This window comes from Chiloscyllium punctatum, chromosome X (assembly GCF_047496795.1).
Source record: "Chiloscyllium punctatum isolate Juve2018m chromosome X, sChiPun1.3, whole genome shotgun sequence".
Taxonomy (NCBI): Eukaryota; Metazoa; Chordata; class Chondrichthyes; order Orectolobiformes; family Hemiscylliidae; genus Chiloscyllium; species Chiloscyllium punctatum.
The window spans coordinates 25,067,791-25,086,090 of NC_092791.1; the positions used below are offsets into that span (position 1 = coordinate 25,067,791).

Here is an 18,300-nt window from a genome sequence, read left to right on the forward strand (position 1 = left end):
TAGAGCCACCTGCAGGGTTTCTGTATGTACAGTTCCTGCAGGGGTACATCCCACTTACCCAAGTTCAGAAAGCTGGGCACAGGCTGGCAGAGCCAACCTCCAAGTGTGCACAAGGGTACTGCAAGAGTATAACTGCATATAATAGTGTAGCTCACTACAGAACATCACTTAATATTCCACTGTTTCTTCAGTTGGATGCTACAACGTTTTATAAAAGCAGCGTCCTGTGACGCAAGTCACAATGTATTACTCAAAGGTTAAGATGCTTTCCTTCAAGGCCAAAAGGTCTAAATATTGTCAAGTAAACACTTCTTGGCTTAAACTTTAAATTGTTCTTTAGGCTGTCGGTTACATGATTTGTAAGGTTCATTAGCTCTCCATTAACTAAGCTATTTTTAACTGCTGGAGAAACTTGTACATAAAGACTTGCATTTGGTTTATTTGTACTTCTATTTGAAAAACAGGACACAATTTGTAGTTTTGACAGTGATGTGGAGGTGCTGGTGTTGGACTGGGGTGGACAAGGTCAGAAGTCACAGGACACCAGGCTATAGACCAACAGGCTTATTTGAAATCAGCTTTCAGAGTGACAACAGACAATAGGTGCAGGAGTAGGCCATTCTGCCCTTCGAGTCTGCACCACCATTCATTATGATCATGGCTGATCATCCTCAATCAGTATCCTGTTCCTGCCTTATCTCCATAACCCTTGATTCCACTATCCTTGAGAGCTCTATCCAACTGTTTCTTAAACGAATCCAGAGACTGGGCCTCCATTGCCTTCTGGGGCAGAGCATTCCACACAGCCACCACTCTCTGGGTGAAGAAGTTTCTCCTCATCTGTCCTAAATGGCCTACCCCTTATTTTTAAGCTGTGTCCTCTGGTTCGGGACTCACCCATCAGTGGAAACATGTTTCCTGCCTCCAGAGTGTCCAATCCTTTAATAATCTTATACGTCTCAATCAGATACCCTCTCAGACTTCTAAACTCAAGGGTGTACAAGCCCAGTCGCTCCAGTCTTTCTACATAAGATAGTCCCGCCATTCCAGGAATTGACCTAGTGAACCTAAGCTGCACTCCCTCGATAGCCAGAATGTCTTTCCTCAAATTTGGAGACCAGAACTGCACACAATATTCCAGGTACGGTCTCACCAGGGCCCTGTACAGCTGCAGAAAAAATCTCTTTGCTTCTATACTCAATCCCTCTTGTTATGAAGGCCAGCATGCTCTTAGCTTCCTTCACTCCTGCTGTACCTGCATGCTTGCCTTCATTGACTGGTGTACAAGAACACCCAGATCTCTTTGTACTTGCCCTTCACCTAACTTGACTCCATTAGGTAGTAATCTGCCTTCTTATTCTTGCCACCAAAGTGGATAACCACACATTTATCCACATTAAACTGCATCTGCCATGCATCTGACCACTCACCTAACCTGTCCAGCTCACCCTGTAATCTCCTAACATCCTCCTCACATTTCACCCTGCCACCCAGCTTTGTATCATCAGCAAATTTGATAATGTTACTATTAATACCATCTTCTATATCATTAATATATATTGTAAAAAGCTGCAGTCCCAGCACTGATCCCTGCGGTATCCCACTGGTCACCGCCTGCCATTCCGAAAGGAGAGTGCTGCTCCTTTTATCAGGTGAAGTGAAGAGAAGCACACAGACACAGAATTTAATCGGCAGAGAGATTGAAAGATCATACAAATAGCGTGAGTGGAGTGTCGACAGATTAAATAATAAGTGTCTGCGGGTGATCAAGTGTCAATAGCAAGTGAAGGGATGACTATGATCCGATTAATTGAAGCACAGATAATTACAAAAAAAAATTAAAATATAGATGGTGTTGGAGACAAATCAAATGGCTGAAATATGATGATCGGTCTAAGAGTCGCATGCTGAAGGTCAAATCAAAATAACAAGTAACCCAAAACTGTACAAACTAATTAAGGTTGAGAGATCATAACAATTTATCAACGTGGTATCATCAAAACAGGACAATAAGGAAGATTTTACAATACAGAACAGTATGGTGGGGTTACATGGAGTGCAACATGAACCCAAGAACACAGTTGAGGCCATCTTCATGGGTACAGAACTTCGTTTCCAGCAAACTACCCAGCCTTCAGGACAGCATCGACCACAATTCTGCCACGGCAATCTTTGCAAGACATGCAGATCATGGACATAGACACTCATCACCTATGGGAACACCACCCATACGTACAGTGGAGATGTTCATGTGACTCGGCCAATGCTGTCAACTACAGGCCAGGATGCCCTGAGGCATGGTTTATTGACAAGACCATGCAGGCGTTACTACAATGGATAAATGGGCACTGCACAACAATCGCTCGTCAAGAATGCTCCCTCCCAGTCGGGGAACACCTCAGCAGTCGAGGGTATTCGGCCTCCTATCTTCGGGTAAGTACCCTCCAAGGCAGCCTTAGAGACACACAACAATGCAGAATTGCCGAGCAGAAACTGATAGCCAAGTTCCGTACCCATGAAGATGGCCTCAACCGTGATCTTGGGTCCATGTCACACTACATGTAACCAGACCATACTGCTCTATTGTAAAATCTTTCTTACTGCCCTATTTTGACGATACCACATTGATAAATTATCATGATCTCTCTACCTTAATTAGTTTGTAGTTTTGGATTACCTGCTACTTTGGTTCGACCTTCGCCATGTGACTCTTATACCTATCATCTTATACCTATCATCTTATTCCAGCCATTTGATTTGTCTCCAGCACCATCCTATTTTTAATTTTTTGTAATTATCTCTGCTTCAATTAATCGGATCATAGATCATCCCTTCACTTGCTATTCAGCTGCTGACACTTTACTCTCACATCTGACACTTTTGATCACCCGCAGAGACTTTTTATTCAGCCTGTTGACACTCCACTCACTCATTTATATGATCTTTCGCTCTCTGCCTATAAATTCTGTGTCCGTGTGCTTCTCTTCACTTCACTTCATCTGACAAAGGAGCAGTACTCTGAAAGCTTGGAATTTCAAATAAATCCGTTGGACTATAACTTGGTGTCATGTGACTTCTGACCTAGTTTTGACAGTAGCAGTGTGAACAAAAGGAAATAGGTATTCTGTATACTATTTTTAATTACATTAAAACTTAACTGCCCTTTTAGATTTTTCTGTGCTCCATGCGCTGCCTAAACACAAGACAGCTGCCTTGTTTAAATTCTTTCATTGACCAACCATGACAAACATATGAACCTAGACCTTTAGTAATAAACGTTTATTACTAAATAAAAATTTAGAAACATGGTTGCACTACCATCGCTTTTCCCATATCAGCACACACACCATACTCTGGCTGGATACCTTGCCCCACTATTCTACAGAACACTAATAGCTTAACAGCACATTGGACTTTGAAATCAAAAGTAGTTACCTTTGAATTTGGAATTTAAATCAATAGAATAAGTGCACTAAGCGCAAGCTATGAATCTTGAACTGCTGTTAGATTATAAATAGTTATTGGATTTATTTCAGGGTTCTACAAAAACCAAGGGGTGAAGTTTGGTGTTGTAACAGTGCATTTCCGAAAGTAATAGAATTTACAACAGGCACATTTCCACCTGCTCCCTACTCACCCATTCCATCTGGTTGTGTTTCTTCAGTTTTAGGTGGTTCATCAGGGATTGGATCTCCATTATGTTCTGGGATGGCTTGGATTGTCTTTGCATCAGGAGCTGCCAGAATTAATGGAAAACAGTTATTGATGAAGGAAAATTACATTATGGTAGCAGTCAACAGAGAAGTAAATCTTTCACTGGTTTATTTTGCTTTAATCTACTGATTGTATGGACTTTCTGAATGATGCCACTGAAGAAGAAACTGACCAATCAGTATTATTTTTCTGAACGGAAGTGATTGATGTAAATTAGAAACATTAGTGGTCTCAATGTTGGATTATTGACTGCTCCAATGGTCAAACTCAATATTCTAACTCCTCTCTAAGTCAGTTAGTTACTTTACCACCTTAAAGTTTTACTCAGGGTCCTTATTGTCTTGAGCTAGTTTAGGAACTTTATTCTGCCAGTTACTGGTACTCGGCTAATGGATCGATCAGACCTGAGATTACTTCATCACCCTTTTTTTGTAAATAGGTACAAAATTAACTCAGGCCCAATTTAGCAAAATCTTCCTTTTCATTCATGGATCCTTCATAACAATAGGAAGTACCTCTCAAATTTAATCTCCGATCATACATTAGAGCCTCAGGTGTATGCCATTTGCCTCGAGAGATTTTCTAGTGATGCCAAAATAATTTACAGCTTTTTTTTATTCCTGTGATGTGGATTGCACCAAATCATCTACATTTATTGCTTGCCTATGCATACCTGCACTGAACTGCTGGGCTTTTTTCCTTGGATTGCTACAGTACTCCTGAAATGGTATGAGGTTGTGAATGCAAGAACAGTTTTCTTGTTCTTAGTCTTCACAGTGGTAGAGACTACAACAGTGAGGAGAATTGCTGCAGTGCATCCTGAGCCAGTGTACTGAAGACAACTGGGCCAAGGATAATTCCCTGAGGAATGCAAGCAATAAAGTGCCCCAGACTGTAATGACCGATTTTCATCAACCATAATCTTTCTGTATGCAAGAGGTTACTGGTCAATTTTCATTTTCCTGTTTTTATGCTGGTTCAAACAGACTACCCATATGACACTCCTAGCAGTCTTTCACTTGTATTCATTTTGAAGACTGGATGCAATGTCTCCACATGTACTCAAGAATATAGCTATTGTATGTTCTTAGACTGGAAGAATCAAAGTACTTTTCACATGCATTTCCCTAATTTGGCATTCTCTGGTCCAACACCTAACAGCATACATGCCACAATAGATTCGCCAAAAAAGACAGAAGTTGTAAACCTGGTTCAAAAAGACAGACAAGAAGAATGGTCACCAACATTTTACAATTGCCTGTACAGGTGTTACAACCCCACAACTGGATAACCCACTAAAGATCATTAGAATTTGGCACAAGGGAAGTGTTTTTGTACAATACCAGTAGAGTGGCAGAAATTTTAAAAGAAATGGTTTAAAAATTCATATGCTGACACCAACATTTTACCTTTTAAGACCTGGCAAACACTCATGTCTGGTAGGGCCTGGTACCAAGGCTGAGGAGGATTCAGGAGGTACGATCCTGTACTACATTCCATTCTTCCAAAAGGTAGACCCAGAACAAATGTAACGCGAGCAAAATAAAGGTCCAGATTTATGGGTTTTCACTACACTGTTCAGATTTCATCTTTACAATGTGTGCCAGGACCCAAAATTGATAGATACACATAAAAATAAAAATAAAAATATGCCAATACTATTATGAAGTCCCTCACCCTTTCCATGGGCTCCATCAGACTTTTCCTCAATTAAATCCTTCTGCTGAGGTGCTGAGTCCGCTTGAGTCGTGGCTTGTGGAAACTCAGTGCTTTCACTGTCAGAGAAACCCTCTGAACTGAGGCAAACCTTCCGACTGCTGTCCAGCAGTGATTTTCCAAAGAACGCTTCCTGTCAGATATGGAAGGTTAAGAAAAAAAATCTCTGCTAACCTACAAATAACACGGAAAGTATAAATTTGAAGTTTGCACATTTATAAAATTACATTTAATTAAGTCAAACATCAGAATCTTCATTGCTTAAAATGAAAGTGGGACATACCACACTAAATACAAATTACCTACCTCAGGTGCCATCATCCGCATTTTTTGAAGATAGTTCAAAATCCACATACAAATATGTCCACGCTGAACTGAACCACGTTTTTTTTATAAAAAAAGTTTGGCACCACACAAGGCCATGAGAGTAACATGACCTTTCCCCATTCCGCTGCACATAAGGCCTCATTCTGGGAGCATATCTCAGTTCATTCAAAAGAAGGTTGCAGCAAATTAGAGAGTTGATAATCAAAATATTAAATGCAAGACTTAAAATGTAATTCCAAGTTTCACTCTTATAAGATGGAGGTTTGATTATGAAGGCTGAACCACAATAGGATAAAAAGATACACCAAGCTAAAGGGAAGTCAATGAAACATACTTCCTCATTGTTCAAACTCCACAAACAGAAGAGTAAATGTTGCATTGTAAACAAGAGATGACAAAGACTGAAAATTGATACAAGCTGAAAACACAGTAGTACCATAGCACGCATTTCTTTAAGCAGTCTGATCAAGCAGTCATAAAAGCATATGCACTGCTTCCTCATTAATTTTATAACATCACTGAGACATGTTCACAGTTTTACAAAATGAATTTTTGGGGGGGGGGGGGGGGGGGGGGGGGGGTGTGTGTGTGTGTGTACGCGCATGTGCACATGCAGGGAAAAGCCTAGAAGAGAAAGTGTTTCAGTTACGTGAGTAGGATTATATTAGTTGCACTATGGTGAAGTGCAGAGTGTTATACTAACAAGAATTACAGATCAGCATGTATGTTCAGACTCTGGGTGCTCAGAGTACAGAATGGAACTTGGACCCAATTAGTGGGCAATACAATAGCACATACCTCTATGTTAAAACGAGTTTTAAATGGACTGTTTCTCACCCCCTCCATATTGCTTTTATTTCCTTTCTTTCAAACAACAGGTATTCAGGATCCTGATATTCACACTTTTGTTTCTTCACTTGTGCCATTATCACTCCCTTTAATGTAGCCACATGAAACTTTGTATCATTTAATTTACCCTGCCCTCCACTCTAACATAGCCTGTTCTTCTTCCCACTCTTTCACTTGCTCAAAACCTATTCCAAACTTTTACTAATTCAAATGGAAAGTCAGAGACCTGAATTATTAACATTGTTTTTCTTTATACAGGTACTGCCTGATCTGCTGAGTATTTCCAGTATTTTGTTTATATTACTTGTTGCTTTAATAGGTTTATTAAATGCTTGCTATGGAATAAAAAAGGTGAAATGATGTGTGGTATTTGACTTTACACCTGTTAGAAGTGAGACTGTAAATCATGCAAAGCCTCCCTTTTCAAGTAAGGTAATTAAAATTTCCAAAAAGCCCAATGCATACTAAAGCACACAAGAATTCCACAAGCCGCATTATTCACCATAACTTCCAACTACCCATTGCAGATCCTGAGAAGATTATTATTTTTAGGTTAAATTTCAGAATTGGTCTTACGACTTCTCAAGTTGCATGGCAAAAGAAAAAAAATGGATCTACAACTTTAACATGGAGACCATTGCTGGTGACAGGGAGGATAGGGGCTGTGAAGGCTCCCCTGCTGCAAGAGTTAATCCCTCCAAGTCCAGCCATATCAGGTTGTGCTTGAACAAGTATCACTTTGCTGGTACTTCTTGATTGCTATCTGTTGTCACTACAGGTAACTTCCTGTCTAAAAATGTAACCTTTACCCAAACAGTAACATACTAGAGTTCCAATTCATATTCTTTTGTAGGGCATTAATGATAGGTAACAGCAGTTTAACTGTTTTACACTGGTTACTGACCTAACAAGAAAGCATGAGGAATTATGGAGTAGCTGTCAGATATATTTGTGTAACTTGCTTGTAGAAACATTTTATCTTTTGGTTGTTGAGTAGTCCTCAGTCTGAAAAATCCTAAGGCATAAAGATGTTTTTCTCATCTATCCAAATTAATGCAATTTGTTTTTGGAATACTAATGAATACCCTCCAGTGAAAAGTTGTTGCCCCATTTAATTATCAATTTCTGCTTCCCAATGTCAAATCAGTTTCAATCTGCTAGCTTTCATCGTTAAACTCCACTTTCCTTAAAAAAAATACATCACGTACAACAGAAAATCCAATCAACTTCACACAGGCAAAAGTTGTGCAAGCAATTTGCTGGCTGAAAATGGGAAGAACTCACATTGTTGCGATCTCACCCAGGACATGACTAAACCCTGGTCAACATATGGTGGACCTACTACAATATTTAGTCAAGGTATTGTGACAGAAAGAGCAAATTCCCCGACTGCTAGAAACAATATTGTTTATTTTGAAGAAAGATGCCACTTCATTTCTTGCACACACTGACCTTTGACCTTTCATCCATTGACCTTTTTTCCATGAAACTATTGCCACAATAACTACAGGATTCGATAAGCCATTTTACATATGCTGCAGCGATCACCAAAATGCCACTGTTTTTGTCAACCACAAGGATTTCTGGTTGATGCTGCTGCCTGGCCTGAACATACGAGCACAAATTTATAAAACATTTTAATCATCACAGTAACAGTGCTGACTGTGTGTGTATTAAAAATCAACGGACCATTGTGTTTTGCACTAAATATCGGGTGTCAGCCCTGCAATAGGTTGATCTTTGGTTAGATTAACTGCAGCAATTGCCTATTCCACATCAAGACATAATGCACTATATATATTGACCTGTAACACTGCTCAACTAATCAATCATTCTGCTATGTGTTGCTGGAAAAGCGCAGCAGGTCAGACAACATCCAAGGAGCAGGAGAATCGACGATTCGGGTATAAGCCCCTCTTCAGGAATGAGGAAGGTGTGCCAAGCAGGCTAAGATAAAAGGTAGGGAGAAGGGACTTGGGGGAGGGGCATTGGGAATGCAATAGGTAGAAGGAGGTTAAGGTGAGGGTGATAGGCCAAAGAAGGGGTGGGGGCGGAGAGGTCGGGAAGAAGATTGCAGGTCAAGAAGGCGGTGCTGAGTCCGAGGGTTGGGACTGAGATAAAGTTGGGGGGGGGGGGGGGGGGGGGGGGGAGAAAGAGAGGGGAAATGAGGAAGCTGGAGAAATCTGCATTCATCCCTTGTGGTTGGAGGGTTCCTAGGCGGAAGATGAGGCGCTCTTCCTCCAGACGTCGGGTTGCCATGGTCTGGCGATGGAGGCGGCCAAGGACCTGCATGTCCTTGGCTGAGTGGGAGGGGGAGTGAAAGTGTTCAGCCATGGGGCGGTTGGGTTGGTTGGTGCAGGTGTCCCAGAGGTGTTCCCTGAAATGTTCCGCAAGTAGGCGGCCTGTCTCCCCAATGACCACGAGAACGAAAGCATTCGGAATCCAACTCTGGGCTGATCAACTCTACTCAAATCTGGAATTACTGTGACTCCCCCAGCCAATCAACACAATATTGTACAGAGTATTTTTTATAACATCTTGTTCAACTTCACGACTGTAGTACCACAGGTAATCTATCACAGGAGCAGAGTATAGAAAACTGTGGGAGATGTGGGAGAATTTCTTTTTAAAAAGCAGTGCATAACTCGGGAACGTTTGTTAACACGAATTAAAAGTGCTTTCAACTTCTTCTGTAGACAGAATTGATCTGGAGGTCTGTACAAGGAACACCTGGGCACACCCCTGAAATTGTGCCTAATGCCCTGCCTGCCTGGCCAAGAAATGGAACTAAAGGATTGCTCATGGAAATTTCATTTTATGAATTGCCTCCTACCCTGAAGGTATTACTGGTTTGTTCTGGTACAGTTCCACAAATACCAATTTCCTCTATCTTACACAAGGTGACATTCTTCACACTTCGCCAAAATGGTAAATGCTCCCATGCTCAATGCCAACGAAAAACAGAAGAGAACCTCAGCTTATCAAAACAGTGCATCCAGGACCTGCACTGACAAGAGGCGAATTGCTTCTCTATAAACACATGGTAATGAGGCCAAATACAGTACAAAAAAATGCCAAGACCTAGATTCTACTCAACATAAACCAGGGATCAAACCTGGAACCTCCCTGAACTGCATTATTCAGCTCATCAGTGTATCACTAGGGGAAGGTGGTTTAAGAATATTTTTGAAGCGATAGCTCTACTATTGAAAGCTGAACATTGATGCAAAATATTGTTGGTTAATAGTAGCATTGCTAGTTCCAGCAGAAAATTAAACATTAACTCTAATTTGGAGCCTAAAACAAACAAATGCTGCTAGAGAAACTCAGCAGGTCTGCCAGCATCTGTGGAGGGAGAAACACAGTTAACGTTGAGTCCAGTGACTCTTCTGAAGGTTTGTGTGAACAATTTGTATGTTTGATTACCTGACTTGGAGCTGTGCTGAGAAAAGCTGAAACTCAAGGGCTCTTTCTGACGTTTCATGGAAAACTATATGGACTAAAAAGAATTTCCTTCCAGTGAAATGCACTCTCCCAATTAGGTTTGCTGTTGAATAGACATTAAAGGCAATTTTGAGCGTGTGTGGAAAAGGAAGGGTCAAAAGGGAGTGTATGTAGAAACAGCACATGCAAGAGGGAAAAAGAACAGGGCTAAATTTAGAGGATGAATCAAATATCAATCCAGTGTTAGAGACCCTGACTGACAAAATACATCAAACATTATGGAGCATGTTTCAGAATGAAAGGCAAATGCTGATTTGACTACTTTTCCAGTGAATTTCAAAATTTAAGGCTTCACATTAAGAAAAGGTTGAGAGAAAAGTCATAAAATTTGTACCAGTGCATTTTCCCACAATAAGCATGCAATAAAACTGCACAGAGCCTTTCCAAAAACAAAAAGTCACAACCAGAACATGCAGTAGCACACAAAAGAACTTTTAACTTAAAAAAAAATTCAAGCTAATATTTGAGTTATAAATGTGCTACAACCAGCTGCGATACAAACTGAGAAACACTTCCAGAATAAAGCTTGCACATTGCATCACCTCTTCCAAACATCATTTCCACTCCAGGATATAGTCATACCAATATTCAAAAGTATTCTGTCCCAGTGGTTTTTGGTTGGGGTGAAAACCTGGATGAGGTTGAACTCATGAAAAATTGATGTGCCCTGTTCCCGTATAACAGAACCATCGTTAAGTTCACTTCATGGCATCATTGCCCAAAACCCAAGAGAAAACAGAAACATTGCTTCTATTTAGAGATCTTTCCTTAATTTTCATCAATTATCCAATGATTGACCAAATGGTACAGAGTATTTTACACTAAAGTAACAAGCTTCATCATTCTAGTTTGAGATGAAGCATCCAGAGATGAAGTCATCATTCTCTAACCTACCTTGTTACTCGGTCCCACCCATTTTTGCCCTCATTGTTGCTGCTTCTTCATTCATAAAAATAACTTCATTTGCATCCCTCCAAATCAAGCTGTCTGCAGAGTTTCATACTAACCTCTACAGCCAATTTAAAAATTTAAAGCAAAATGGTGTGCTAAACCCAACAGATTAGCGTAACTGCCATCCTCCTTCCCAATAAATACTGAATTCAACCATGAACAGAAATACATAGATAGAAGTTGGAGATGTCTTTTCATATTTTTAGTTGCAAAGGGTAAAAAAAATTAAAGAAGAAATGGTGCTTTTGAATTACAGTTTACTAGCAACTTTAGCCAATTAATTATCTGACCCATTGTCGAAAAAGAGGGATGAGAGTGGAATCCAACTTCATTATAACCTGATCAAATTAACACACCGTCAATTGTAATCTAATGGCTAAATTTATGTCTGCTGCAACATGAAGTCAAGTTTATGTTAATTCAAGAGATTTGACCAATTTGAAACCAAAAACAACTTAGCAAGATCATATGATCAATTGATCTGACAAAATAAATAAATTTCACTCAAACTTCATATGCATAACTAAGTACAATCCAGTATATAAACAAATGGCCAAACACATTGGACCAAAAAGTCTGTTTCCACGCTGTATGACTCTAAAAATGAAAATTTTCCTGAAGACCGCAAAATTTCAATATGAATTTGTACTGTAACACACAAGTACACGATTAAAATGTTGTAATAAATGGAGCACTAATTAAAACTCTCAATGTTGAGTAAACATCAAATACTTCTCAACTGTCCAATAAGCCACAACAAATTTTTTTCAATGCTGTCTGCAGGATCTTGCATCACAGAAAAGAGCAACTGCATTTGGCAACACAATAGCAATAACATTTTAGTTATTCATTACGTATGAAGTGCTTTGAGACATTTGATACACATGATAACATAACTATGCAGATGCACATAAAATGAAGGTACTTTAAATTCAGGGAATGAGAAAGCAAGCTTTGAAAATTACACAGGCTACAATCAGTTATGATATTAGACAAGAATGAATGCAGTTCTGTAAATGCTGGGTTTTATCCAATTGGGACAAAGGTAACCATTGTGATAAATCATTTGCTGGTGCAATTAACACATTCCTAATGCTAGTGACAAATAGACGGAGTTGACAGAACTGCAGAGTCTGGCATGGTCATAGCAATATCCTTTTGCTGAAACAGAGTACATTCCATGGATCCTGTAGGGACTATAGCAAGGAACATAGCTTTACCAGTACTATAGTTAAGCATGGTATCCAAACGCTGCCATTTCAAGAGCACTCGCCAACACACACACAAAACCACCATCGTCTGACTCAAAAAAGGTGGTATAAAACTCGCACCGATTTCTAAATGTTAATAGCTTAACTTTGTCATTTTATTCCAAGAGCACAAAGTAATCCCCACTCACTTCAGAAACTGTAAGGTTTAAAATAATATTTAGACAAAAAGCAGAGTCTGAATGCAATGCGATGCAACTCAATTTTCTTTGGTACTACATGCCTGACCTTATTTTTGCAGGGTCTCTTTATTTCTGCATGTGACTGGTTAAACAACACTTGTAACCAGACTGGCAATTGCCCTTTTGCTGCAATGTGACTAGCAATCTCCTCCTCCTTGGTACTTTGCAACCTGGCAAACAGACGCTTCTGCTGCTTTGCGACCTGGCAAGAGGCCCCTTCCATTGCTTTGCGACTGGGCAAAGAGGCCCCTTCCATTGCTTTGCGAACCAGCAAACCCCCCCGCCCCCCATCTGCTGCCTTGCAGACCGGCACATGCTCTCTGCAGCCATCTTGCAAACCAGCAAACGCAACTTCCTGCTGCTTTGCGAACTGGTAAACGCTACTTCCTGCCGCTTTGCAAATCAGCAACCGCAGTCTCTGACTGCTTTGCAACCCAGAAAATGCCACCGCCTGCCGCTTTGCGAACTGGAAATGCCACTTCCCATCACTTTGCCAACCGGAAAATGCCCCCTTCTGCTGCTTTGCAACCCAGCATACATCACTTCTGCTGTATTGTAACTGGCCAAGGCCGCTTTTGTGACAGTTAGATTTTTGGCTGCTGTATGAGTGGCTAGAATTGTTGAAGGAGAAAGGCCTTAATATGAAGTGCAATTAGCTATTTTCTACTTTCAGTACTTAGCAGTAAGGAAGAAAGTGTAGACAAGCTTAAATGAAGAAAACTGACTGAAATTCACAAAACTTGACAGCTCATTAATCACATAACATTACAAATGTTGAAGCTAAATTGAACCAAAATTGAAGCAAACTTGGCCCCTCAAATATATCAAAAGATACAGGAGTAAAAGTCGAAAACAGAAATTAACGTGTTAACCAAGTATTCGGTTTTTTACATGGACCACAGTAACACTACTGTTTCAGTAAAGGATTTGGAAAAACTGACTGGACAAGAAACAATTGCAGGCTCCTTTGCATCAATCAGAAAGCAGTCACCTTCTTGGGTGACCATAACTCATCATGAACACACAATGCAAACACATTTGCTTCCAGCCTTAGTATTACCCAACAAAGTAAAAGGGTCAAAGTAAAATCAAAATCATACATATTATACTAAGATGCTCCAAACCAGCCTTCAAATAACGTCCAGATCTATTACTCAATACTGGTGATCAATTGTTTCCACTATTTAAACATATAATAAAATTAATTGTTGAGTGCTCATTTCAGCATCATTTTTACTACATCTGAGAGAACATTGCAGTACTTGAAATAACGACTGCTCCCTCAATTTTAAGTATTCCAAAACACAAGAATAATCTGCAGCAATGGGAACATACTCTACCATTTGAGTATTTTAAAACCAATTCTTGCAAATCACCCAATTTGAACTTATACAGCAAGCTGCATTTAAATAAATGTCACTTTTAAAAACTGCAATGCAATGCAATACTATAAAATGGGAGAACAGACCACTCAAACAGCATGTCCTGAATCAAAACTGCAGTATTATGATAAAGCATTGATCAAAGGTTGGGTGCATTGGCACAGAGATGAAGAATTGGGCTTGCACACCTCCACTTGAAGTTGTCTAAGATTATAGCTAGACTCCATGGATGAGACACACCAAAACATCCCTATTGCTCTGGAGCTTTGGAAAAACAATATCAACAGTTTGTGGTGAAGTAGCAACATGATATTTTGAAATGATTTTAAAAATGCTATTTTAAACACTGAGCAATTAAAACATTCAGCCCGAGGTTTGCATCCTATATGTTTTCACCCAAACACCTGAAAATCAATGATTATGATCCAGAAAACAAAAGAACATTGAACAGTATTTTCTGCTCAATAAAATCAGAAAACTTGGCTTTCTTTCGATGATAAAATACTAATGTGACACTCAATGGACTGAGGAACCAAACACATTAACAACTTCTGTAGAAATAAATTAAGCAACAAACTTGGCATTCAAGCAAGACAATAGTTAACCCTTGTCAGTAAAAAAGAAAGATTTGTTATCAGAATTGCACTACCAACACATGAGCAAAGCAGAATGCCAGTACCTGTAGATATGCTGGAAAAGAATCCTCCAACTTGCTTTTCTTTCGACGTTGCCGTTTCTTTGCCTTTTCGCATACATCAGCACCTATTACAGGCGTATCAGCAGCACCTTCGGCTGAAAGGTCCATCTGAGTACCTACAAGAATAAAAAAAAGTTGAAATTCTACAAGTGACTGTATGAATTGAAAACAAATGTGTTATTGTTATGAACATGCTTTCACTTTAATATTTTGAAGATATGCCCACAAGATTGCAGATGTTAGTTCATTGTTGAAGCACTGGGGTGGGAAGGTGTGAAGAGTGGGGAAACAAGAGAAAAGAGAGTTGGTGGGTTGGGGAGGGGAGAGGATGAGAGGGGGGGGGGGGGGGCAGGGAGGAAGAGGAGTGGGGGCAAAGAAGAGAGGCCGGGGGGGGGGGGGGGGGGGGGGGAATATGTTAACATTGCAAACCAGCGATGGAAAACAATGCAAGTGTATTCATAATGATCATTCCCATTTTAAGCTGCATGACTGTGCACATACGCAGGTCTGCGATTGACCTGCCAACTTCCCACCCTGCATGTTGCTGCTGGACATGGCCCAGGGCAGACTTTTAATGACTTTATTAGTTGCAGTGGAAACCTATTCAATTGGCAGCACTTTCATTCAAGTGAGAGGTTCAAGGGCTTGGGCAGATTAATCTGAGCTGACACTTCAGTGCAGTACTGGAGGAATGGATAATATAGTCTCCAGATAAAGACTCAAAGTATTTCTTTTTGTGAATAATCCATGACCCTACAGAAAAAGATCAAAAGGATGGCCTCATGGATTTTATTTGCAGAAGCTCGGGCAAAGTTCTAAGACAGGACAACAGTGCTATGACACAGAAATATTCCACAACCTTGGCACTGAATACAACCAAGAATGAAGCTTCAACATTCTCTTCTTCAGAAAGAATGTTTTCTTCCATGTTTCCAAAATTACTCACATGCAGATTTACCTGGGACAGGTCTGTTCTTAACCACACGGTAAACAGTGCACATATTTATTTTAGATTGCTCCTGGTCATTTTACCACAGCTGACCTCAACTTTGGAACACTATGATCACTGTTTCCTTAATGTTTCCTCATTGACACTTGATTCATATCATTCGCCAGAATCAAATCCAGCTGTGCCTCCTTTTACTTTGGCCCATGAATATACTGGACAAGAAAATTCTCCTGAATGTATTTCACAAGATTTGGATGAAACATTTACTTCAGAATAAAGTCTGTTTAAATAAAAGTGATCAATTCTCATCAGAGATTATGGGTCATGGAAGGGTACAGCAGTTAGCAGACGAAAGGAACTTAAATAATTTTTGAATTATGACATTTTAAGTTTTCTCTCCAATGTCATGAATTTGCAAGTCAAATGGAGGATGGGGCCCTTAGAGCAATAGGAATGTCAGGGGAAACAGAGCAAACAAAGGCTGGGAGACATAAAAGTTAGGAACGGGGAAAAAAAAAGCCAATTTGGAGCAGAGAAGAGGCAGAAGTGTTTCTGTCAGATCAGGAAAAATGAATGGTAGTGTCAGTTTAGAAGAACTAATAGTAAATCGTATATTTAACATTGTAGGTTTACACCAGTCTTGGAAACTGCACACTGACAAAATACACAAAGTTAACTTTTGAAATCAACATGATTTAATAAGAACTCGTATTTTAGAAAGAGAGCCAAGTACTTTTGGAGACAGATTGTTCACTTGGAGAAATGTTTCTACATTCTTGGTTGTTCATAATTTTACAAGCAACTTAGAACTTTATGGCAAATAAATGCAAATTCACCTTCTTCTTTGGTGCCTTCAGTGTTTGGACATTCAGTGGACACTCCAGGCTGTGGTCCAGAGGTTTTACTCAAATTTTTTGTCCGGGATTGCCTCTGACGGACCATAAATCCACCAATTCCTGTAAAACATGAGAAACACAGTGTGTTTTGTAAGTTGAAGAAAAAAAAAGGTTTAATGGAAGATAGACTGGACCATCCAGAGTAATTAATCAAACTTTCAACAGTAGAAGTTAAATGCCATAAACCAAAAATACAGTACAATCTTTTCAACCCAAACATACAAAAATGTGTTATTTTTTGACAAAGATCTTTCAGCAACTTGTTAAATTCCCTACCAGGTCTGTATGGCTTCCTCTTCCTCTTCTTCCCTTCCTCAGTTTCTTCACTTGTTTTTACAGGATCATTCACTGGGCACACCTCTCGCTCCTGGCTGACAGGTGCATCAAATTTTACATCACACTCCCCTGGTTCCATGGCAACTTTAAAACAATCATAACCCAATTACAGATGATTATATTCAGTCCAATTCAAAAGCCATTGAACCTACAACAAAAAACAGCACTGAAATACTTTTTAAGTGTTCTTTCTTCCTCCGTGTTTCCACGGAAAACATATTCAATTTAAAGATTTAACATAAAGGCAAAGTTATCAATATCAAAAAACATTTGAAATCTTATGTCCATGCGTATTTCATGGGCATCAAAGTGTCACCTTTTCATCACAAATTGGCACCCGCATATTTATAATGGAAAATACATTTATAACGATATCATTACAAAATGCAGTCACTGAATGTGCCATTTTTCCTTCAGTAATGCAATTTAATATTAAAAGCAACTATTTAACGAAAGCAAATTTAAAAATTAGATATTTCTCAATAGCCTAATTAAATTTGTTCATTGCATTTACTTTTGCTATGTTTTTACTTGAAGTGTCAGTTTCTTGCAAAAGCTTAGGCAATAGAGTTAATGTTCTTGGCCACAAGTACGATATTATCAGCTGAACTTAGATTGCGTGGCGTAACAACATGCAACAGATCAGATTTAATTGGGCCCATTAGTACTGTTAAGCTATACTATGCAACAATTATCTTCTAACTAGTCATTTGGTAATACAGAACCTGATTATGGTTATATAAAAAGAGAACACGCTATTACTTATTTTCTCCATTGCACACACCAGAACAGACACAAGAATGCCACATTTCAAACAGGAGCATGAGAAAAGGATGCTGATGGAGTGGCAAGCTGACTCGTTTGGTTGAGGCATTGTTCTTCATAATATATGGAAGGAGACTGGTGGATAGTATCAAACAGCACATGCCCTTCACTGCTCAGAACAGATAGACCACTGACTGTATTCAACCAGCCAGTGTTTGAAAAGTCAATGTAATGTCTAACAATAGTTGAGATCCCCATTGGATTATTCAACAAATACTGTCCATTATATTAGCACCAATTTAAGATCAGTCAGGCTTGCTAGAAACTACACACTCATATACAGGGATCAGTCCCCATACAGGCAAAGAAACATGTTCAGACATTGTGCCTTTTTCATTTTAAACATAAGACTGGGAGACAGTAGTTCCCTCAATCATTCTCCATGTTAGTGCCTTGACCAGTCAGATTCAACTCACCAGCCAAACACACTTTTTCCTCATGCACAATAAAATTTTTGTCCTCTTTGAAATTAGTGCTGGTGTCTGTTCTGATAAGTGCAAGATGGAAAAGTTTCAACAGCATTGGTTTTTTTAAGCAATTCTTGAAACAGTTTCCAACAGCTGCTGCTCAAAATAAAATTCAAAACTTTTGGAAAAGGACAAATGTCAAAAAAGGTAAGAAAATTTAGTTTCTCAAAAGAAAAATGGTACAGAGAAGGTTAGTTGTAACCTTCGCACCAAGTTCCATAAATGGTAGGGCAAAAT

At 39.5% G+C, this 18,300-nt stretch overlaps 1 protein-coding gene across 19 annotated transcripts in view; it reads right to left on the minus strand.

Annotated features, from left to right (window-relative positions):
• kmt2d (lysine (K)-specific methyltransferase 2D) overlaps nucleotides 1-18,300 on the minus strand; it is a 247,467-nt gene that overhangs the window by 117,315 nt on the left and 111,852 nt on the right. For all 19 annotated transcript variants that reach the window (XM_072566973.1, XM_072566979.1, XM_072566978.1 and 16 more), the window contains 5 exons: nucleotides 16,712-16,855; nucleotides 16,376-16,495; nucleotides 14,573-14,706; nucleotides 5,392-5,563; nucleotides 3,638-3,736 (listed from right to left, as the gene is read on the minus strand). In XM_072566973.1, the coding sequence (XP_072423074.1) occupies nucleotides 3,638-3,736; nucleotides 5,392-5,563; nucleotides 14,573-14,706; nucleotides 16,376-16,495; nucleotides 16,712-16,855 (669 nt within the window). The remainder of the gene's footprint in view (nucleotides 1-3,637; nucleotides 3,737-5,391; nucleotides 5,564-14,572; nucleotides 14,707-16,375; nucleotides 16,496-16,711; nucleotides 16,856-18,300) is intronic.